The sequence below is a fragment of the Scomber japonicus genome, chromosome 18 (assembly GCF_027409825.1).
Source record: "Scomber japonicus isolate fScoJap1 chromosome 18, fScoJap1.pri, whole genome shotgun sequence".
NCBI lineage: Eukaryota > Metazoa > Chordata > Actinopteri > Scombriformes > Scombridae > Scomber > Scomber japonicus.
The window spans coordinates 23,583,827-23,608,813 of NC_070595.1; the positions used below are offsets into that span (position 1 = coordinate 23,583,827).

The 24,987-nt window shown below is 38.3% G+C and overlaps 2 protein-coding genes across 3 annotated transcripts; both read left to right on the forward strand.

Annotated features, from left to right (window-relative positions):
* Nucleotides 1-947: 947 nt before the first annotated feature.
* fscn2a (fascin actin-bundling protein 2a, retinal) lies at nt 948-5,711 on the forward strand. Of its 2 annotated transcripts, XM_053338702.1 has the most exons (5): nt 948-1,770; nt 4,695-4,851; nt 4,956-5,077; nt 5,186-5,353; nt 5,506-5,711. In XM_053338702.1, exons 1-5 carry the CDS (start codon nt 948-950, stop codon nt 5,709-5,711), a joined length of 1,476 nt encoding a protein of 491 aa, XP_053194677.1. The 2 variants fall into 2 exon arrangements, with proteins under 2 accessions (XP_053194677.1, XP_053194676.1); XM_053338701.1 differs by having other exon boundaries at nt 4,956-5,353.
* An 11,941-nt stretch (nt 5,712-17,652) lies between these two features.
* On the forward strand, nt 17,653-24,062 carry LOC128379090 (transmembrane protein 235). The gene is made up of 4 exons (XM_053338711.1): nt 17,653-17,824; nt 18,834-18,911; nt 19,489-19,626; nt 23,818-24,062. Exons 1-4 carry the CDS (start codon nt 17,653-17,655, stop codon nt 24,060-24,062), a joined length of 633 nt encoding a protein of 210 aa, XP_053194686.1.
* The last annotated feature ends 925 nt before the right edge of the window (nt 24,063-24,987 follow it).

Consider the following 24,987-nt stretch of genomic DNA (forward strand, 5'->3'; position numbering starts at 1 on the left):
GAAGACTCAGAGCACACATAATGTTGCAATGTAGAAACTGCATGTAGCATACTTTCATAAAGAAGCCTTTGTAGTACTTTGGAAATTAAGAAAATGCTTCCAAATCAGTAAGCCATGTACATTAACCCTGGTCCAGTGCAATCTGAAAGAAGCTCTTTGTGAATACAATTTTAATCTTTACATCAAGTCTTTAACAAGGAGCTTGCTTATTCGTGGGTAGAAAATATTATTCAAGTAGTGCTTATATTTACACAAACCGACACGACAAACTCAATCATACACAAAATCAGTTTGAAAAGGGAGAAGCTGTGGTGAGCAACCTTTTCTCCCTGGACATTTTCCAATTAGGCTGTGGCTCACCAGAAGATCAAAGCAAAGGATAATCCAAGAGTAGGATGGCTTTATATATGCCTGTTAGTATATGTCCCTAAATATGTGAGTGAGAACCACCAGGGGGTGAGGTTGACAAATGAGTGTGTCCGTGGGAGTAAAAGGGAAGAATGACAAGAACAGAGAAGAAAAGGAAGAAATGAGAGTAAATGGAAGATATGGAAGAGATAGCGAATGTAGCTGTACTGAGTTTGTACCAGAGAAGGCGAGGGAGGAGGGGAGATTTGTGGTTGGTGCACTGGTATGTGACGTCAGCGGCTTGTTGGATTGAGGTGCTGTGTCCTGCTGATTTTAATCCTAACTCATTAAGGAACTGAGAGCAAGTGACTGCGCAAACCCTCTGGGGAGAGAGAGAAAGTGACAGGAGAAGGAAGGAACACAAAACAACCCATCAAGGAGATAACTGGAGCTAATTTACGACTTGGGAGACGGAAGAAGGCGAGAAATCAAGCATTTCATTTCTGCTTTTAGTCCCATGTCTGCTTTCCATCATTACCCTTTCCCTTGTTTGTCCTAAACCTCTTAACTTGCAATCGTAACGTGTGGCCTGGTCAAGCATGCCCACAAACGGAATTAACAGGGCCCTGAAGCTGCAGTTTGGCCTCATCAACTATGAAAACCGCTATCTGACAGCAGAGGCCTTTGGCTTCAAGGTGAACGCTTCAGGCATCAGTATGAAGAAGAAACAGATTTGGACCTTGGAGCAGGACGAGCAAGATGGCCAAGTAGTGTTCCTTAGAAGCCACCTGGGACGCTATTTGGCGTCTGACAAAGATGGGAAGATGCAATGTGGAGCAGAGAAGCCTGAGCCTGACTGCCGTTTCCTTATTGTACCCCAGTCAGATGGCCGTTGGGCACTCCAATCAGAGCCTTACTTGCGTTACTTTGGAGGTTCGGCTGATTACCTGTCCTGCTTTGCTCAGGCCATTGGGGAACAAGAGCTGTGGGCCGTTCATTTGGCTTTGCACCCACAAGCCAGCCTGCTCAGTGTGGCACGAAAGCGCTATGCCCATCTGTCTTCTTCAGAAGGAGAGATCTCAGTGGACAGCAACATTCCCTGGGGAGTGGACTCTCTGGTCACCTTGGTGTACCAAGACGGCAAGTACAGCCTGAAGACCTGTGATAGCCGTTTCCTCAGAAATGATGGCAAACTGGTGAAGGAGAACACCAATAATACCAGTTTCACATTGGAGCTGAAATCTGGCAAGCTAGCCTTTAAGGACTGTGATGGCAAATATCTGTCCCCAGTGGGTCCTACAGGAACGCTGCGATCTGGCCGATGCTCCAAGCCTGGAAAGGATGAGCTGTTTGACCTTGAGGAGAGTCATCCACAAGTAGTTTTTCAAGCTGCCAATAAAAGATTTGTCTCGGTCAAGCAAGGTAATCAGTCTGTGATACAAAAAAGAGATCTGTAATTTCCTTAAATCGAATAATTTCATACAAACAATTAACTAGAGTGCTATACTTATGAGCTCTTTCAGTAGTAAAAGCACAGAAGAGTTTAAAAGCAGACATGACTTTTACTGTTTTAAGTCATTATAGAAGGATATGTGGTTGTTTGCAAATACAATACATTAAAAAGAAAACTTCAATATATAATCTGAGAGTGAGGCAATGAAAAGCTGTCTTCATGGTGACATGAAAACAATATTGCGAATAAGTAAGCGAAATACGAGTCAAAGGTTAAGACATACCTTCCCAGTCGCAAGACTGAGAAAGTATGTCCAAACTTTTGACTGATACTGTAGCTAGAACTATTAGAAGAGAAGAGGCTTCATGATAAGTTGCTGTTCCCACTTAGGAAAATACATTTTGAATATACCACCATGGTTAATGCATCTCCTTTTACAAAAAGAGGAACAATTTGCTCGACTATGATTTTGCAGTGATTATGGAGCTGTCCTAAGTCTTACACTGTTAGCATGAGAGGCTAGATTAGACCTTAAGAGTGGCAAAAAAGCAGTGCACTATGTTTTAATTTTTCAGTACTGACAATTTCAGATCAGTAGTCCTCCAAGATTCAGTTCAGTATTCTAGGAGGCTGTTAGAATGGGACGGATAAAAAGATAGTTGTATTTGGCATGTTTTAGGTATTGGAGGTTAGCTACAAGACTAACCATAGTATTTGTAAAACTGCTAAGTAACATAGCACAGAGTTCATGGTGGGCCTTTTAACAAAGAAGAATACAGTGTATGCTATTGAGTGCAGCAGTGCACTGTGAAAGTGAATGCAAATATCACACTTTAAAGTAAGGAAGCATTAAAATAAACTTGAAATATCTTTGATATATTTAACCTTTACAGTTACATTACATTAACTAAAAAGGCAAAACAGTAACATTTACAAGCTAGTGAGAGAAAGCCCTGCCTGTCTTGTCCACATGCTGTACCCAGAATGGTTGTCAGCCATACTGTGGAGGTAATTGTGGTAATGGGCTTTGTCATTTTCACTGTGTGTCCATTGAAGATTAAGCAGCGTGCAAATGACTCCGGGGCAGATCTGTGACCCATGGGTGTCAATTACCATCAATGGACTTTAAGCCTTGCATCCACTCGCTCTTTACTCTCTTTACTGTCACCCATCGAGTGAAGTATGCTAAATTATGTGAATCTATAGTGGGCCAGTGTGGCAATGAGGTTGCAGCAAAAAAAAAGAAGCTACACTGCATTTACAAGGCCTCTTGTCGGCTTACTAAATGTGATCTGACCTGTCCCATATAGACAAGGAAGGACATGAGAAAAAAAGTATTCTCTTTCCGCTTTTAAAAACTTTAAAGAGCTAATTAAAACAAATGACAGTTCTTATGAGCTTTATTGAAAGACATATTTTCTGAGGAAGTTGTAAACTAGCTGTACAACGCACATTAAATATTAAAGCAAAGGGGTGAGGTTCTTAAACTGATTTTAGAATGTAGTACTCATTATGTGTATGCATGAATAATATTCAGCACTGAAAAGGTCACAATCAGGGCAATATTTCAACAACCTGGAACCTCTTAATGTAAAGCAGAGAATACAACTTTTAACTGTAGCGTTTGGCCTTGTGGCAGATCCATGTTTTTCAGGAACAAGGCACTGAAAGCTGCTTAGTGGGCCCTGCAGTACAGATTTGCATTTCACCACTGAGGGAATTACAGCAAGCGAATGAACAGGAAGGGTGGAGGGGTGACTGTGGGGGATTAGGGTTGTAACAGGCTTAAGAGAAAGGTTGAAGGATATTTCTGTGGCATCTAATTTGAACTACAGCAGACACAGTTCAGTTATATGTGTCTGTGTATTCTCTCCCACCTGACACACCCCACCAGACAGAGTTAATACATGTGGATTAACTATATAACACCATGATGGCTGCAAGTGAGGCACTCAGGTTTAGAGAGCAGGATACTAACTGGCAGACAGTCAGAAAAGATGGAAATTCAGAATGTTGTGCTGTGTTTGGGTTTAGCCTTAGTTGCAAAGTTGGTTTTTATAGCATATGCAAAGCAGATCACAGGTCGTCTACAGAAGAATCTAAAAGTAAGACATGAGAAAATCCAGGGCTTACTGATGTTTAAAAGGCAGTTTAGTTATTTGAAGGGATGGTCTGTCCAAATTCTATAAAACACCCATTGACTTGAAAGTTATAAGTAAAATATAAACATCTAAAGAAACCTGCATTCAAATTTCACAAAATGCCAGTTTGTTAGTTACACCATGATGTCAAGTATTAGTAAATGCCATAAATCCATGAAGGTAACCATGACAAGTGGGTCATTGTGTCAAGTAAGCCTTGGTATTTCACTTGAAAGTGCCCTTGGATTCTTAGATAACATCACAAATTAGAGGATCATCTGCCCAGCAGGAGCCATTAAGCAACACCATGTTAAAGAACTATACTTTTTTGAGTGGTACATTGTCGCTCCTTTAGGTAATGATGCCCCCTAGATAAGGGAACAATTTTAACACTTTTGTGCTAGGACCCTTTACTAAGAAGGTGTTGAATGATGGACAGCAACTTTATGTTGTTTCTGTAGCTGTAATTATTGAGAATACATGGTATTCATTCAAGACTTTTTCTGCTAAATAAATTGTTATGTGACCTAACAACACCTACTGCCTATATATAGACACCTATATGAGGAGAATGAAGCCTTAAATGACTCATTGAATATGCACACTGTATTGTATGGTGTAAAAATAAAGATGCCTCTTTGGCAATGCCTGGGAAAGTAAATGACATTCAAGAGGATGCAACATTATAAAACATATTTTCTATTGAACAAAGGCCCAATTATCAAGGGTGTCTTTTCTTCCCTTTTCGCCAGGAGTGAGTATTTCAGCCAATCAGGATGTGGAGACAGACATGGAGACCTTCCAGATGGAGATTGACAAGGAGAGCAAAAAGTCCACGTTCAGGACCAATGGTGGATCCTACTGGACCTTAGTGACTCACGGAGAGATCCAGTCCACTGCAACAGAAGTGTAAGTAGTTCTTGAGGCTGTAGAGTAAGAGCTTTCTTCTATGTTTTCAAATAACTCTTCCCTGAACCCCTCGATCTGCCCATCCATGTCATTTTCATTTCCAGGGAGGTCAATACTATGTTTGACATTGAGTGGCTAGGACAGAGGGTGGCACTCAAAGCAAGCAATGGGAAGTACGTGTGTACAAAGAAAAATGGGCAGCTCTCAGCGGTCAGCGATACCGTGGGTAAGTGCTTACAGGCCAGCCGCTTAAAATTCAATTGGAAATGTTGCCAGAGGTATAACTTTGATGATCTATTCACAATAGATGAAAAGTATTTGTCTTTCTCTTCAGGTGATGATGAATTATTTCTTATGAAACTCATCAACCGCCCCATGCTGATCCTCCGTGGAGAGAATGGCTTTGTGTGTCACCACAAGAACTCCAACACCCTGAATGCAAATCGATCTGTCTATGACATTTTTTCATTGATCTTCAACGATGGCGCTTACAATGTCAAAAGTCAGTGTTTTCACATATGCACAACATACATTTCTACATAAATAATCAACATATATCTGTATCCTTTTTAATGTGTCACCATCTACTACATCAATGGATGCTATTTTTTTCTAATCAAATGGCTAATATACAATCCACTGATCCTTCTGCAGGTACCAATGATAAGTTCTGGTATGTCTCGAGCAGTGGTCTGGTGTGCTCAGATGGAGACAAGCCGGAGGATTTTTTTCTTGAGTTTCTGGAGCACGGACGTGTTGCTATCAAGGGCTCCAATGGCAAGTACCTTCGTGGAGACCAGGGAGGCACGCTTATGGGTGATGGTCCAACTGTTGATGCATCTTGTCTTTGGGAGTACTAATCCTTTTTAATCAGTGTCCTCAAAGAGGGCGCAAGAAGGCAGGGTGGAGGACCTGCTTCTATCAGCTCATATGAAATGGACTAACTGGGTAACATTTCCTGCTATTTTTATACTAGCTGGCAGGTGCCCAATCCCTTTTTTTTGTTTTTCAATTGGGAAGAAGTGAACACTAGCTAGATAGAACATATGTGTGGTTTTGCTTGTAAATGTCAATTTTGACTTTAAATTTTTGACAATGCCAACATCAAACAATATATCAAAATGCGTAATTTCACCAATTAGGAATCAGACATTGGCTATCCCAAACTCACATTTTTCAGACAGTTCAGAAAAGCGACAATTAAATTTCTTAGAGTGCAGCCAAAAATCAGTGAATGAACAGAGAGAAAATTCAGTGTTGCTGCCTAACTGGATTTGTTTTGCCTTTGACTTACTTTCTGTGCAGCCTGTTCAGATGAATGAAATTAATGGAATGGAATGAATGGAAACAAAATAAACCTTCAGTCCTCCCGATGCTGCTAAATTCCACTCACTAAACAGACTAAATATCTTCAAAAACAGAATAAAAAAATTGATATGAATCAAAAAGAGACTGACACATCATTTCTTTAGTAATTTCACATATTCACTAGACAATGACGAATCAGTGTGGCATCTTGAGGTTTATTTCAGGAAAACACACTCACTAAAAGTCACATAATAAACTTGATTTGGTTTAGTTGACCTTAGTCTACTATGTTTATCAGGATCTTACTTCTGTCATTTCTGTCAACACCACCATCATCTTTGTTTACAGTTTTTAAACCATTTAACACTTTGACGTGTTCTACAAGAACAGCATGTCACTCCTAGCAAAAGGTAATGCACCATTGTCTTCAAAGACAGAATGGCTGTTGCCAATAGTGTTTTCATGTATCTTAATGGACCAATTACTGCTTCTATAAAAACACATTATGTAGCAAATGAAGTGGACTGGCACATATAAAATGCACTGTCCAAAACACCTCAGTGATGCTGAGCAATGTGTATGCAACACATTTTTGATATAGATGTGTAACACATATGGAAATAGAGGTCACACATGTTCAGAAACAAATAATATCAGTAGAAATGCCATACATCAATAATAGGGACAAGCAAGAAACCAATATGGGAGCACATTTAAAGCATGCTATGGATTACATATAATTGTTAATGTACCAGGTCTGACATCAGAAAGTGCTTCTCTGGTGTTCTGCCTCGGGGCCTTAAACCATGCTACACTGTATATCCTGTAATACCTGATTTCTTATGTTCAGAGTTGGGTGGTAAGATTAAAATTCATAATGGATTTTGACAACAGATATTTTGAAAAATAAAAAAGACTACTTACTGGAACACTATAAAATCAGAAAACTCATTGACCATTAAAATAGCGACATCATATAAAACATGATGTAGATGCAAATCAGTAGCAATATACAAATCTCAAAATAATGCTTGTTTGCAGTCTGTTTATGTGCTATGTGCACTCACTTTTCCCAGTGGTTGCTGGTTGATTACAGTTTCAATGCATCAGCTGACTGCTCCTTCTGACAGTCTTGGAGTTGCTGGAAAACTTTTTTTTTCACTTTTAACAGAGCTGGACTGTCTGCTTTCCTTCTGCTCCCAGTCTTTGTGCAAAACTAGGCCAGGAACATCCCACTGATACTAATATCAATCTTCGCATCCACCTCTGGGTAAGACAGCGAATAGATATATTTTACAAAATACTGGAGTGCTCCTTTAAGTAACCTTACAAACACTGCTTTGTTGAATGTGATCAGTAGCCTCTATTTGACCCTTTTAAAGACATTTTGTATTTTCACTCACTGAATTGATTACATACTCTTGACACCCATGAAATTGCTAAGGGCAAACCTGTCCAGACTTAATTGGCACAGATGTTGGTGCGCACTAAAGAGGACAACCTGAACCTGTAGACAATACTGTAGATTTTTGTCAGTTATTTCCCAGCATAAAAATCGAATCTGCAATAGTTCAAGTTTAATGTCTAAATCAATGGTTTTGTGATGTGTGCGATTTGCAACTAATAGAGAAACATTTTAGAAAGCAATGTCTTAAAGGCTTGGTCATCTATGCATGCTGTATCAGCTCTATAGAGAGCCTCTGGCCACATTTTAGGATGTATTTAATATACTACAGTATATAGATGTTTGTTTTTCATTTTGTTTTCTGATATGATTTTTGAAAATGCTGAAGACAATAAAAACTTGACAATATGTTTGAAAGCTCTTTGAGACTATAATTTTAATTTCAAATTATGAAAACGTGAAATTTGTTATTTAATCGTTCAGGTGACATAGAGGGTTGGACAGTATTTGCAGGTTTGTGGTTGGAACCATAATATATGAAAATAGAGGTCAGAGGTTGTTCAGAAACACATATCAGTAGAAATGTCACATCAATTATAGGGACGAGCAAGAAACCAAAAGTGGAGCACATTTAAAGCATGTTATGGATTATATAGTATATCATTGCTAATGTACTGTTTCTATGATGTTCTGCCTCAGGGCCTTAAACCATACAGCACTCTATATCCTTTTATACCTGGTTCTCATGTTCAGAGTTGGGTGGTAAGATTAGAAATTATAATGGATTTTGATCACAGACATTTTGGAAATATTAGAAAGACTACTTACTGGAATATTTTTAATGGTATAAGAAAGTTCATTAGGCCATTAAAACAGTGACGTCATACGAAACATGATGTAGATACAAATGTGTCAATATACAAACTTCAAAATAATGCTTGTTTGCAGTCTGTTTACCTGCAGTGAATTTCATTTCTGAATCGAGTGCTATGTGCACTCACTTTTCCCAGTGGTCACTGGTGGATTACAGTTTCAGTGCATCAGCTGACTGCTCCTTCTAACAGCCTTGGAGTTGCTATAAAACATATTTTTTCACTTTTAACAGAGATGGACTGTCTGCTTTCCTTCTGCTCCCAGTCTTTGTGCAAAGCTAGGCCAGGAACATCCCACTGATACTAATATCAATCTTCTCAACCTGTGGGTAAGACAGCGAATAGCTATATTTCACAAAATGCTGGAGTGTTCCTGTACACTGTACAGTAAGTAACCTTATAAATCTGCTTTTGGTGAATGTGACCAATAGCCTCTATTTGACCCTTTTAAAGGCATTTTGCATTTTGACTCATTGAATTGATTACATACTGCTGACACCCATCAAATTACTAAGGGCGCAAACTGCCCAGACTTAATTGGCACAGATGTTGGCGTTCTGTAAAGAGGACAACCTGAACCTGTAAACAAATCCCATAGATAAAGGATTGAATAGCACAGATGGCAGAGAGGGTTGGACAGTGATTGTAGTGGTGGTGGTTAGAACCTTGGCGCAAACAATTAATTCAACATATGAATTTCTATCATTAACTAAGACATGCAGCAGATATGCCCCAACAGACCTTTTTCACAGCAGACATTAAACTTGTCATAGGAAAAGCCCAAATGTTACTAAAATATTAACAATATCTCTGTCCTATTCCCGTGCAAGGAACCTGAAACCAAAGCAGTGAAATGGAATCCTGCCATCATTAATTTTCCTGTACTTTTGCTACTGTTACATGTCAAAATGTCCTCTGTGAAAAAGGATTATTGTAATTGGGACTCAATATTATGAGCCAGGAAAAGTCATATTATATTCCACTGTATAAGCCTTTTTTGCACATATATACTTTGACATATAAAGCAGGGAAACTGGTAACTGAAAATGAAATAATGTCTATGTTCTATCTACGTGCTAGCCAGTGTCCTGAGCATACTGGCTCACTGGCATGACAAGACATAAATAGAACTCAGGTATCGTTAATGTGATTAGTGACACCTGCGTGTTTCCTGCTATAATTAGTCACAATGCCTGTGTCCGAATTCACTCCCTTGTTCACTCATTCACTAATCCCTATACAATAGAAACTCAAGAGTCCAATCTTTAGTGAGCAGTAAATTGAGTATTGAGACACTCACGAATCATTAGTTCATGTTATATAAATACAAATAAATATTAAGAATCATCATATTGCATCATCACTGACAGGAGCTGAGTCACACAGTGGTCATTTTCACTATACAATGCAACACAATGCATTGTGGGATTATCAGAAGAACACAGTATTTGTGCCATGGACAGGACTTATTTTTGTTGAGGGCACTATATAATACATTATATAGTAAATAAGGTCTGATGTCAGCCAGTGTCTATTGAAGAGGGCCAATGAGCCCAATAACTGATTAATCAACTGATTAAGAACAATTTTAACTTCTCAACCAGGGCACAATCCAACTTTGCCAACATTCATCCATAAATTAAAGGCAGAGGAGGCTCTCTGATCAATTCAGTAGCTGTATCTAATAAGATTTGTCCACTGGGTGGCACTGTGTACCTCTCTAAATTCATTCTCAGATACTCATCAGTGACAAGTGCTGTGAAAATGCAATCACACAATCAGGACAAGTACAAACACCTGGAAATCCACCACACTGACACAACCCCTTGACATCTGTCAACACTTTTCACAACCCAAGATTTTAACTGGCATCAGCTGTCCTTTGCAGAACACAGTATCTATATGCCCTCAAGAAACAATAACATTAATGTGTAGTCAGTCTGTTTTTCTTCCAAATCATTACCTTGTCCTCATGGTGTCTACTTTATTATGGTTGACCAGAAAGTATAACATTTGCTCTAAAAGGTTCAGCTGTCTCTCTAAAAAACACATTTTACTTCAGGATTACCTACTGTTTTTTAATTCTGATTACACTGGCACAGGTTTTCTTTAAAAGTCACAGCCCATAAATGCCCTGCTTACTGGATCTGATCATTACACACACACACATCATTGAGCTGAAGCTGTTTTAACAGATTAACTTTTCTTATTTCCTTTAACGTGACTCTGCTTCTGGTAAGGTGTTTGAATTGTCTAATATTTAGCATGGGAATGACAACCCCAAAGAAACTTTTACTTGCAAAGTAACTGTAAATTAACTAATAAAATGTTTTCAATTCAAGAAACCCCCTTTTCTGACCTGAGTTTCCCCTTATGTCTACTCGTCAGTCTGTGTGTGAAAAACTTCAATGATGAGAATGGATGATTCGACGTAAATATGTCTTACTGGCAGTGTTTTTTCCATTGTGTGCTATACTGAAACTGGCCAAATTTGCCTTCAGCCACTCTGCAACACAACTTATTTGTACTGGGTTTTCCCACCCATGGCTTTTCTTTTTTTCTTTTTTATTAGGTCTGGCAAAACAGTTATATCAATTTTTGATTTTAAAGGATTGGCTGGACAAAGCATTTACGCAAAATAGGTTTGTATGAATTTATGTCAGCTCTTTGGATCAGCTGTGACATTTCAGTAAAACACAAAATCAGCGAAATGCACAGATGACAGCATGGTGTAGGCTACAGGCTTCAGAGTAAATGCACTGTGGATTTGTATGTCCTTGAAATCCAAAATTCAAGCCAATGCCAAGGGTAACGCAGAGGCCTCCAACCAAAAAATCTAAGTCATTTAGCAAAAACTTGAACCTGGCTCAGCTTTTGCCAATGAATTGTCTGACAAGGTGAGCAAGTCAAACATGTGCAAGCACACATTTCTGGTATGTTACTTTAGAATGTCAATGCTATATTTATAGCCTCGCAATTTCCACAACAATAGGTAAAATAATTGCTGCCATGACAACCATCTAACTCATAAATCTTTTACTGAAATTCATGGATCATACTGGCATGTGCAGCAACATGGCCCGTCCATTGTTTTAACGTAGGACTGTTGTCAGTCTAAATGCCCCATAATTCCATATCATGTCATTGGCAAACTATGTCAGATTGGGTTTACACTGAATAATTTGAACAGCAGGCCTCACGTTCACTCTTCAATCCTTGGTCTCCATCTGTTGGATACTCACCATAACTGATTTCTGCTTGCAGATCTACTCTAATGTTACTAGTCCTGTCTAAAGAAGAATTACAAAGGTGCGCAGGTGGTTGAGCGGTTAGAGTGCATGCAATGTACGCAGTTCAAATCCCAGTTGGTGGATCTGTACTGCATGTCACACCCCCCTCTCTCTCCCATTATTTCCTGTCTGTCAACTATCAAATAAAGGTATCTGTGCCTGAAACAAATCCAAAAAAGAGGGATTGTAAAAACAGCTGGTTTACCAAGAAATATTCTGCCAGAACTTAGTCTTGACAGTGTATCTGGAAAGGAACAAGCCCAGATGTTAGTGAAGAACACAAATTATACTTTTAGGCCATTTAATTTCGAAAGATTTTGAAAGGAAGAATGACTCTATGTCATAAAACTTTCCAGACTGAAACCCTACAAACTAAAATTAGTAACAAGGAGCCTACAGAAACAAAAGAAACAACCAATGAAGAGTTTAAATAGACCAATTCCCATTTTTAATCAGCATCTGAAAAGAAGCATTAAAATCCTGTGAACAACTTGAAGCCAACAAGCCCAGCTCCGACCAGAGCAAATCCACAAAGAGAGGATGATGGAGAAAAGTCTTCTCTGATAGCTGCTGGTCAAAAAGCTCTGATCCACTAACATCACACAGCCTCAGCAGACTGCACACAATCTGAACTATTAAACTATCCAATTGACCACAACCTGGCCATTGCGATGGAGGAAACAGACAAATCTGTCAGGAGTCATTTCTGGCACAACAACACATGTAAGAGAGTAAGAGTAAAGAGGTGGAAGAAATGGTTCTTTAGTAAGAACCAAGCAACAGTTAATTCCCTACCTTCTGTCACTCTGTTGGTGTATCATGTTGGCCACACATCTTCATGGTGTCTTCCATACAACGACTCAGTTTCACTTTCAGCTTTTTTGAGAAATCTATAGAGGCAGATTAGATAGTAAGTCTCACCTTGTTAAAGCTTCAAGAAGAAAAGAAAAAAAGCACACCCTTACAGCACAAGTACCTTCTTTCTAAATGTGACTAGATAAACCTATCTTCTACATTTACTGACTTGCAGTCAGTGTTTTTATTTAAGGGAAATATCAGAAATGCTCCTTTGTGTTTCCAATAGCAAGCAGCTGAGCAGCTAGTTAACTGTCTAGCCTGCTAACTGATGTTGCTGAAGTTGCAAGACAAGACGTGTTAATGTTTCGAAGTTAAATAATAGGAACACTTTAACAGGAAAGCCAATGTGGGTTGTTGTGCGGCTCTTTGGCTCTCGTGTTGCGGGATGCTATTACGCTCAGTGTGACCATCTGCTCTGCCTATAATAGAACACCATGTTATCACTTCATGCAAGATTTGATTTGCTGTATTAAAATAAAATCTCCAGCTCTGTAGACAGATAACAGAACAGAACAGAATTAAAAATATGAATTTCTGCTTTTGGTTTGTGATTATTTTTCTTAAAAGGAGAACAAAGGACAAGTGATTTACAGAGCAGACACGTACACTGCAGTACACAGAAAAACTTTAATTTCAGTTGGACATGATGATTCTTATTCATCTTGCTAACACTTATCAGACACTTAATGGTGTTGTTGTACATCAATATTTTTAGTAGCTTTAATAGTTTTTCTGACATTTCTGAAGTGTCAAAATAAGATGCAAGCCAATGTCTGTTTGCATAATCTAAAATTCTCAGTGAACATACCCAAGGACATTTAAAAAATTACATAATTGAGAGTGCCCTACCAACTCTGACACATCATTGCTGTTTTACACCTAAAATGTAATTTGAGTTATTTAAATGACAGGGTTTGCAAATGAGCACAGATTTACTGGAGTTAAGACAGAAATGTGAATGTTCTGTTTATTTGATTCGAAATATAAAAAAAAGAGATAGATTTGTTGTTTGGTTGAATACCTCCTGCCATCGCTTCAATGTAAGCTTTTATCTGTGCAGTGTAGTCCTGCTCAAATACTCTCTGCAATATACCTTGCCTTAAAAGTCCTGACAGATGCTGAGGATCAGACATCATCTGTTCTGCTTTTAAGCTAGGCTGAAAGCAAAAAGATTGTTTGAGAATGATCACTGTGGTTTAAGAAAATATTGATCAAAGAAATGCAGTGTGTCTGAACAATCAGAACATTTGACTAATCTAAGTAAATTGGTAGCTGATTGAACTGGGCTGTAAAATAGTATGTTTACTTGGTTATATACATTTCTGTGTCAGTGACTGTACTGATGCAAGGATTGTGGCTTCTTCAACATAAAAAGATAGAAAAAATACACCCACACATGTTGAATTATAAGGTTAGACATTATCTTCTTCACTTTTGTTTTTTTCTCTTTTACACCACTCATTCCCACCAAAAGACAATCCAGATAATTCTGCAAAATGAAACCTTGAAAATACACCCACAGCTACATTATCACAACTTTTCAATGCAAAGGAGATGGAAGACATGCTGCAGCCTGCAAGAGTACCTGGCTGAATTTTTATTTTCTCTCCAGACACCCAACATAAAGGAATAAAGATACACATGAATGGCTTCAAAATATACTGGAGTATAGTGGTCAGAGTCCAGAGCTCAGTCCAATTGAGAATTTGTGGCAGGACGTGAAAATTGCTTTTCACTTAACTGTCCCCATGAAACCTGATATAGCTTGATGTAGCTTGGGTAGTTTTAGGGAGGAAGAATGGGGGAATGTACAGTAATGTTCAAATGTGCAAAACTGATAGACCTAGCTTCAAGACTCAGGCTGTAACTGTTGCCAGAAGTGCTTCAATTAGCTACATATTGGCTTGAAAAGGATGAAAGCTCGTATGCAATTTTGCTGTATGCTACTTTGTCTTATACTGTGCTACATTTATACCTATTTATTGTTTTCATTTTTACATTAAGACTAGTTTCCAGTGTAAAGAAAGCTGTGATTAAACTGTACAACACTTACCAAAGATCAACAGACTTCTGCTGACTTTAGCTTGTTCAGCCAGAGTCCATGATTTTCTCCCTCGATAGGTTACCACATGTAAAATAACTATACCTGCTCAAATATTATATTTGAAATGTCTAACTAATATCCATATCGGTTTACAGTCAACGTTGATTATATTTTCTATGTGTAATAAGCAGTTGTGGTTTTCATTGAAAACGCAAGCTCAATGTTAACTATTCAACATAATGAAAGCTGCTCCGCCTACAGGACGATTCTGGTATGACAGGCAACTGTTTCCTCCACATAAAATGCTTCTTAAAGCAGGCCCACACCCAGTAACTAAGTATATTTACCCAAGTATTGTAGTTAAGTACACCTTTGAGGTAGCCTGCTTGTATTTCAATTAACTATTTCAATGTTATGCTAATTTATAGTTCCACTATACAACATTTCAGAGGGAAATACTGTACTCTCTTCCCCAACTTCAACTAGGCTACTTCATCTTCAAACTTTATTGTCCCAAAGGAGAAAAGTGTCTGCAGCCCGGAAAAAGATCCAGACAAATAAACACAGACATGATAAAATACCAATGGATACATTAACACTTCAAGTGTCAACAGTAAAACTACTATGCTAAAAACCACCATCATCAGCTGGGTGAATGTTGGCATTTAACATTTTGATGGCCTGTTACACCTGACCTTTGGGTAAGAGCTCAAACTCTTTATACAGAAAATGAAGAGGACAGTTCAAAATATCTTGAGCCTTAAAGGATAATTACCGTTTTTTACAACCTGGGCCTTATTTCTAGCATAAAATACGATCATTTACTCACCCAGACAACTTTGGTGTCATTTGGAGTCATTCGGAAGAAATTAGCTCCAGTGGAGCGCTGCTTATATCCGTATAGTGCGAGTACACGGGGCACCGAAGCGCAGCCTCTATATAACGCATTACCTGCCGTGAAACTAGTTCATTTCACCAATATTTAGTTATGATACGTTAGTGCTATTCCCCTCCGAGCCCGTGGTGGCATGTTATCAACATCCGGGGTCTGTAGGTTGACCTACTAACCTCTGATCTGGATGATGTCAGTATTGAAGGTCTTAGCCATGGTGAACTATAATAAGAAGATTAGTAAAATATTGGTGAAATTAACTAGTTTCGCGGCAGATAATGTATGTAATGTAATATGATGCTGCACTATTACTAATCTATCCAAAGTATCTAAAATTGGCTCCACGTCAATACACATTAAAATGCTCTCACATGTATTTGTTGACAATACAGAAACAAACAATCTGAAATCATAATCAGTATAATTTAATTACAAAATTTACATAATTGTAGCCTAATACATTATGTAAGACATTACTGGGAGAAAATGCGTAATTAAATTATAGTTGCTTTTGGAAATTTCCATGATTACAATTTTAGTTACATTTGAAAAAGCTCGGATTTAATAGTTTCTTCATATCAACCTCCTCCTTTCAAAGCCGCAAGTTAGATCCTGACGCTGTCTCTGGTCATGTGCCATTCATTCAGACTCAGCAACATGTTGGAGGCGCGGAAGAATAAGTTCCTGTGTTGGAAATACAAACACAAACATCCCATCTCCCGCATATTGATAGTGGCTCCCTGACGCCTGCAAAATGAGACACAAAATCTCTTGGAATCTGGAGTAGACTGAGTAGAGTGCACACTAAAGAGTATCTGCGCGTGTGTGTATTTGTGTGACTATAAATGCAGCGTGTGTGAGAGCGTGAGAGCAAAGCGTCCTTTAGCTCTGTGTTGCTGCTTATTTAACCGACACCGATCGCACCCCTCCCCCGGACCGACACCAAGTGTAACTCACCCCCCCCCCCCCCCCCCCCCCGGAACGAAACTCCCTTAAATTAGTTTTTGCAGGTTGGGATGTCTGCAAACACCACTTCGTACAGAAATAGTAACTGCTAAAAGGTTAACACTATCAGGTCTTAAAATGTGAAAATGGTTAACAGTCGAGAGCATTCATTCAAAATTAAGAAAAGTAATCAACATGTAATAATCAAATGTAATTAGTTATATTACTTTTCTACATTTACTACATTTCCAAAGTAATCTTCATAATCATAATATAACACAGCCTGCGAAGCCACTACCTTTATATTTGATAAAGTGCTACTTATTTACTTTTACTTAAGGAGCATTTTCAATTCATGACTTTGACTTGTAATTGAGTATTTTTAGACGACAGTACTTTTCCTTATACTCAAGTAAAGTATCTCAATACTTTGTCTTCCTATAGTCTACCTGCAATTATTTTGTGTATGATTTGACCAGAGGGCTCATGAATGTAAATAATATATCAATCACAGGCACTCTGCTTTTTTAATCTATAGACCTATTGATTTAGTTTACTTTTGCACTTTAGCCTTTTCTCAACACAAAAGGGTGGCGTTATTTATGTAAGTAATCGATCTATGGTCACTGTGTTGCTGTTCAAAACATAATTGAGTTACGGTAAAAATGTAAAGTCGAGCCATTGTTAGATTATAATATTAGACAATTTCCGGATGTGTGGTCGTTTTTGTAAAATAATAATAAATGTTCAGCATCTCACAACCAAATGTGTTTAAATTTGAAATCTAGAACCGGAAGTGCACCGTTTTATTTCCACAGCTTGACAACCAATCAATCCAGGAGCGCGACAACTGCTGACATCTGTCAGTGTGTAATGACCTCGAAAAGAGGAGGACGCATCTCTCTTCTCTTGTTTTTATTTATTTTCTCTTTGGATTAAACTGGAGATAATTCATAGAATGTGTTTTGGGGTTTTTTGTGTGTTTTCCCCCTATTTTCCATCTTAAACTACATTTAAGGATGTGGTAGCCATGGAGAACCAGCACTTTACAGGAAAGGATCCAGCTGGAGAGCTTTTACGCATAGCACACATTGGAGCGTCGCAGATCACATCGTAGAAACAGAAAACAATTAAGTGTAGAAAATAGTAGGCTATAGTAACTGCGCTTTGCGTGTTGACTGCACATAATGAGGTACGGACTTGTAGTTCTCACTGCGGGGTTTACAGGTTTGCTCAGTTTTAGCCTCCTCGCTGTGGCAATTGGGACTGATTATTGGTACATCATCGATGTGAATAAGCCCAACTACACAGGTCCAGACGACCTGAGTTCACATTCTGGACTTTGGAGAATTATTGAAGGTATGTCGCGTTTGGTTATCTAGATGGCACAAGCTGTAATATATTAAAGGCTTTTTAATAATGCTGAACTATGATAAAATCGGCTGCGCACCCTTTTTTCAAATATGTGAAATAATTTTTATCATTTTGAGCAGCTATTTTCATGTGGCATCAACAATGTTTAGATTAATTGTTCAGTCTATTATTTGTAATTAACTTTAATGTTTGCATTTCCTGAGTCAGTTACTTGTGCAAATAAAATCGGTACTATTGACAGAAATTACAAAAAATCGATCCACATCGGATTACATGTGATGATGATGAAATCTATCATTGCTAATACATTGTTGATGGATCATGGCAGTCCCTTATGTTACCATGATGTCAGCAGTCCATAGCTAAGCCTATATGAGCCTTGAATTATTACTCATCACTCCACTATATGTGCAAAAACAGCTTGTAGTGAATCTCAGTTGTGTGACACTAATGTAGACCAAAAAGCTATTGCTTTTAGCTTGGAGAAAGTATTTAAGAAAAAAAGACTCAGATTATCAGATTATTTAAAATTCACATTTTCTTCAGGGAATAAACAGGCTGCACAAATGTGCAAACATAAATCCCAAACTTATTGTTTCTTTTCTCTTTGTGAGTGATAGCTCTATAGCTGATACCATCCTGTAGCAGGGAGCTGCAGGGAGCTGCCCATTCATTCTAAAGGATATTTGTCAACACAGCTCCAATATAATCTGCTTGTTGGCTACTCAGTTTGAGGTACAGGTCCAAGTGTCCAATTTGGTGCTGATGGTGCAGAAGTGTCACACATACAGGACTGAGAAAATATGTGTCATGAGCAGGTGTCCTACAGAGATCTGTTTTATTGATTTCATTAAATGACATGTGCATGTTTTTCTATCTCTAACTCTACTAATAATTATTTGTGCAGCTCTAGGACAAAAAAGTCACAATGTTTGGTCTTACTGCCCTATGCACACATTGTTTCATGTGTGACCTTTTCTTTTGACATTTTCAGGAGCAAACAGGAGTTCAGTCATCCCTTCTTTTACAGCAAATATGTCCAGCCTGTCAGAGGCAGAGAGGCACCTTCTTGGTGAGTGGGTTTGTTTATCAGCTGCCACAGAAGTTGATAAATAAATTGGCATGTCAGGGTTTCTTTATGATAATAACTGAAGTGAGGTGTAGTTGGCTGCCAAAAAACATCACATTTACAAGCTCTAGGGTGTTGTCAGAAAATCGAATCCAGATCCAAAGATTGAAATTTTGCAAAAGATAGTGTGTGTTTGTTCATTTGAATTAAAAAGGAGATGTTCTGACATTGCAAAGATTGGACATTGGAGTTTTCAAAAACAGTCCCTGTTTGCAAGTTAGACAATGAAATAAAGTGTCCACTGTGACAGATGCTATCTCAAGTAAGAAGTCTCAAGACTCTGATCTCTCACTCTTGATTTCCGTACCCTACTGACATGAAAATGAAAACCAACAGTTCCCTGGATGGTAGAATTCAATCTAAAAATCTCAGCTATCTTTGCAATTGGTTGCACAGCAGTCATGTAAAATCCAGCTGATTTAGTAGTTAAGGCTCTAAAATGTGCAGTACAGTCTGTTAAAATCTCAAAGCTCATTTTGTGTTTATATGTGTATACATTTTGGATTATGTGTGTTTTCAGGCTTGCACAAAGTGGTGGTCATCGTGTTGCCTCTTAACCTGATCCTGCTGGTGTTTGGTTGGATCTTTGGACTTGTTAGCTCATTGGCCCGCAGTCCCAACTTACTGGCTGGAACGGCATCCTACTTTCTCTTCTGCAGTAGGTCCACACATAAATTGTATTGTTTTTGTATCAGATTGTAAGAATAACATGCACTTGATGAGCCGGTCTGGGGGAAATACCTTGTTTTGGTTATGTCGGTGTGTAAGATGCAGTGTGTGGGCAGCACATGGTACACATACATATTTGTGTGTGTGTGTGTGCTAACCTTGAAAATCCCATTTAACTCCTCACACTCACATTCTTTCTTAAGGCAACTGCTAGAGCCTCATTCTCAGACATTAGCAGTGGAGCACAATGATCGCCAATTAAAACTGTGATTATTGTAGTGTAAATATTATATCTTACAGTTGACTGGAAAAGTCAGTTATTATACAGATACATATTCAATATCTGTGAGAGAAAATTCATTTGAAATCTGTAGCAGTGTGTGAAGATGAGGAATTTAATGGTGTGAGTGTGAGGGTACTGAGTGTGAGGGTACTGAGTGTGAGGGTACTGAGCAGCACTTCTGTCTCTTTATTCACTCCTTTTATCTGTTTTTATGAATAGACACGACATGATTGACTTACGATATTGAAATAAAATGATGGTCTGACAAGGACGCCCACATTGTAAATCTTACTTTTGGCAGTGTTTTCCAAATAGTACCACACTGTTGAATAGTGTAAATAAAAATAGTTTATACCGGCACTAGAGATTTCTGAAGGTTTTTTTATTTTAAATTTCCATTTCAAAAAAGAAATGCATTTGGGTTGGTCTTTGATGAGCCTGGACATGCACATAAACACCAAGCGGCCACAAATTCTCTGTATGAACATAATCAACAGAATTGATCATAGCATGTGATTACTGATCATGATGCAGTGACTTCAGAGGAGCTTGTCCTTGATTGGAACTTGTTTTAGCCTCCCCGAGGAGTCATCAGCAGCTCTTTGTGTCATTTTATGTTTCAATCGTGTCACTGGAAGTATCAACACAATTTAATTCCTTTTTTTATTGATTATGTACTGGAGAGTCATTGAGTAGAAATCCTGGGTTTGCTGGACGCAGTGATAATAGTTGATATGCTGGCTATTTGATTAGGTCTGAAGTGCAAGGGAATGACTGTTTTAATCTAGACTATGGATGAAGGTGAATTTGTAAGAGAGGCAAAAGGTCTTATTATATACTTCGCAATCACTGCTGACAGGCACAGCCTCCCATGTCATGCAGAAGAGACAGCTAATTTCATGCTTTGCACCAAATGCCCTGTCCACATCTGTACATCATCAAAAGGTCTGCAAGCACTGAGCTCCTCTACTTTCAAAAAAGCCTCTAATATAAGGCAAACAGAAAAGGGGTAATGGATTTCAGCAAAGCCTATTTCTGAGTTTGATATTGTAGTATGATAAATATGTCCAAATAGAAGCTTATGTTGATTTTGTTGGCCTTAAAAATGCAATCCAATCTGAACCTTCACATCACATCTCACAGTATTGGTGAATCTGTCTCTTTGGATAGATTCTAAAGGGGGGAAAAACCTCCATTTCCATCTTTCTGTGTCATCTACAATATATTACTTCCTCATGATTGCATAGCTAGTTGTTTTAATAAGCTACTAAAATGTTAAAATTGTAATTGCTTTTATGAGTGAGCATAATCGATTTTTAGCAAATTGTTGGTGTAGTATAAGTGCAGAAACAGCTAGTACCCAATGTAAAGTGAGAGGGAACTATACAATACATACTGTATGCACCACGGGAGACTACACATATAAAATGGATGTCGACTAGAGCTAAAAGTGAAATGTTGCCCATATGGAAGCACTAATCATCAGCAATTGACACCTGTGCGCAAAGCAATCGTGTGTACATGAGGGCTTTTAAATCAGTGAAGGTATTTCCATCATCAGATTACAGTTACCATTTAAAGTCTATAAGTGAATGATTTACTGGCTCCCTACCCTAACAAACAAATCCCCAGGTTCATTATTACATCTATGAAGAGACTGCATTTATAATTTGGAATTGAGAAAGGCAATGTAAGGCAATCCTTCTTCTCTGACATCATCATCAAAAACACCATTTTATCCAATTAACTATACATTACACAACATCTGAAATCATCCTCCTGCTGCCTTGATTCTACCAGGCTTTTTTCAAAAATGTTTCAAATTGCATGGCCTTAGATCTTTTACAAATTGTCAACACATCTCTTCTCTCAGGTTTCTGCACACAGGTGGAAAACTGCTGTCATTAAGCCACTCTTAGAAAAGAACAATCTGGACACCTCACTAATGAGAACAAATACAGGCCCATATCAAACCTGTCAGGATTTCAACCACACCGCAGTACTGAGATTGATCTTGTTAAGGTCTGCAATGACATACACATAAACAAAGACAGTGGTAGAATTCAGTGGATCTCAGTGCTGCATTTGACAGGCTCAGCCACAACATATTATTAGACTGATTGGAAAACTCAGTGAGACTTTCTTGCACAGTACTAAACTGGTCTGAATCCTACTTAAAGGACAGGGGCTATCATGTGACTACAGGTAATTACACAGATAAGAATGACATGCAGAGTTCCCCAAGGCTCCATTCAGGGGTCTCAACAATTAAACATTTTACCATAATTATGCAGACAACACACACATTTACATAACCATTTCATCAAGGGGCCAGTGGTTCAATACAAGCACTGAATAAGTGCATATAACACATCAACAATTGGATGTGCCAATTAAACAAAGACAAAACAGGAGTAATTGGTTTTGGAGCCAAGCAAAAGTTAAAAATCTTGGTGTAGTCTGGACTCAGATATAAATTTCAACAGCCAATTTAACACAATAACACCGTCAGCCTACTATCTTCCTAGAATTAAAGAATCCTACAAGAATTAAAGGACTTGCATCACGGCAGGATTTAGAAAAACTTGTCCATGCATTGGTCTTTCAGAATGCTTTAGAACAATGTTTCTCGAATCTTTCTTGATAAAACAAATCATATATCATATCACTCTAGTTCTCAGATCTTTACACTGACTTTCTGCATGGCAAAGAATTGATTTAAAAAAAACACTGAATGGTTTAGGGCCAAAATACATTTCTGATCTGCTGCTACATTATGAACCACCCAGGCCTCTCAAGTCATATGGGACAGGATTGCTCTCTGTCCACTAAAACTAAACATGAAGAGGCAGCATTCAGTTTTTAAGCACCAAATATCTGCAACAACTCCCCATTTTATTAAATCAAATGTGAGACTTTTGATTAATTTCTTGCATTGCACCATAACTCCTTATTCTATCTTATTCTCTCTTAGCTTATTTTCAATTCACATTCTCTTAACTCTTGCTATACAAAGAAACTTCCTTACCAAAGGTCTCCAGAACTGCTGAGCCACTTTTATCATTATTGACATTTTCCCTTGCCAACCACTTCGTTCTTTCTTTCTTGTGTTTCTTTCTACTTACTCTGGTATTCACAGTAAGTACCCTACTTAATAGATTTTGAGAGACAAACCCACAGAGAGGCAAGCCCACCGTTGTGATTTGAAGTGATCAGTAATCAAGAGAGGCTAATTGCAGCAGTATGGCAGAGGTGATTTTGTCTTCCACGGTGCCATGCTAAAGGTCAGTCTGAATTGTACGTTCAGTGGGGACTACTCAGTTTTTAAGGACTTTTGGGATTGATGGGCTATTCTTAGCAGCCCACTTCCACGATAATTGTTATGAAAACCTTTTATCTGTCTGTTTGGGAACACAAGAGATCAAAAACAATTATCTTGTAACTTCATACTTATACCACAGGTTCTGACTGAATGTAAAAGCAGATTGTTAAAATAATTTGCATATGAATAAGAAAAATGTTTTCCCAAAGGTGCTATAAATCCTTAATGCTCAAGGATTATACTAATTGCTTAATGTTAATGGGCTAACAGGCTTAAGTTTATATTATATCATAGCATCCATGAATTATGTGAAGATAATTGTGTTGGAAAAAAGAATATTTGCTAATTAATGCTTTATTATCTGAATGACTTCATTGTTGAAATAGATTAAGTGTAATATATCGTGATGATTATGGTGGAGGATTTGGAAGCTGAGCATCCTCATGCAGAAAATAATTGATTTCAACTTCTCAAGATGGATGCATTTCTTTGGATACAGGTACAGTGCAATGTGTCAAAATCCGAAATGTTTTGTTTTCCAACAGTGTCTTTTGTCTGTTTCTGTGCATCAACAGGTGTTTTCACCCTGGCGGGGGTCAGCATCTACATAAGATACTCAAATCAGGCCATGGAGGAGTTCCGACGGGTTGTGGACCCAGAGAACCTCGCCTACGTGGACGTGTCATTCGGCTGGTCCTTAGCCACAGCCTGGATCTCCTACAGTCTGGAAGTGGCCACTGGCCTTCTGCTCATGCTAGCTGCCAGAATCACTCAGATGAAGGGACATTATGACTCTGGCGTAACCATCGCCATCTTATAGTTCGACATATTCAGATGCTCAAGTGAAACTAAAATTCCATTGGTTGGATGATATTTTATTTCTGTTGCCATTTATTAATTAATTTATTTTTGTTACTCCAAAAAAAAAAAAATACTTCAGAAGATTATTGTGACACAATAGAGCAGCTCAAAGGTTACAATATTGTAACCCTAGTTCAATAAGCATAGGCGAAGCCCTCAAATTTCAGTGCACTACTGCATGCATGTGATTGGAGGAGAGTATTACCTATGGAGCCCAGGAAAGGGCGTCAGATAGAACTGCATGATCTAGACACAGATGCTGAATAAGTGGCAATTTGAACATCTGTTTCTTCATTGTTGTTAAGCTTACTACTTTTCATCCACAATGATGTGATAAATGTGGCCATTGCAAACAGAAAAAAGGCTAACCATTCAGTGTTATTACTGCAGAGAGTTTCTGTGTTTCCTTTCAATGTGTGTGTATTCTTTGTGTGTACAACATTATGCAAGACTCTCACTTTATTCAGTGATAGGCTTGCTGTGAGATGTGTCTTGAAACATGTTTGTAATTTACAGATAGTAGCTTCAACCCATGACCCAAATGCAGATTCATTGTCTATAGTATGAACGTGAAAAAACAGTTTAGTTGCATGTCATCATTTACTTTGTGATGCATGGTCTATCAGGCTTTCAGACTTGAGGAGGGCATCTGTCCCTCTTCTGTACCCATATATTATACTGAATTTAAATACAGTGGTTTAGGGGATTTCATTCAAGCAAAAACATTGCTGATTCAGCAAAGCACCAGTCCAGAACAACTGCTGCATTGTTGCTTCATTTGCATTTCACAGCATTTAAAAAGCAGTTAGCACTTTGTTGTGTCATTAAGACAGTGATGGCTGCTGGGTGTTGTGACTTTTAGAGACACTTTTAAAAAGTTAGTG

Coding starts and splice junctions, on each gene's coding strand:
- fscn2a (XM_053338701.1), top strand. CDS start 948: ATGCCCACAAACGGAATTAACAGGGCCCTGAAGCTGCAGTTTGGCCTC. Junction 1,771..4,694: donor ATTTGTCTCGGTCAAGCAAG/GTAATCAGTCTG, acceptor CCTTTTCGCCAG/GAGTGAGTATTTCAGCCAAT. Junction 5,354..5,505: donor TGGCGCTTACAATGTCAAAA/GTCAGTGTTTTC, acceptor ATCCTTCTGCAG/GTACCAATGATAAGTTCTGG.
- LOC128379090 (XM_053338711.1), top strand. CDS start 17,653: ATGAGGTACGGACTTGTAGTTCTCACTGCGGGGTTTACAGGTTTGCTC. Junction 17,825..18,833: donor ACTTTGGAGAATTATTGAAG/GTATGTCGCGTT, acceptor TGACATTTTCAG/GAGCAAACAGGAGTTCAGTC. Junction 18,912..19,488: donor GGCAGAGAGGCACCTTCTTG/GTGAGTGGGTTT, acceptor GTGTGTTTTCAG/GCTTGCACAAAGTGGTGGTC.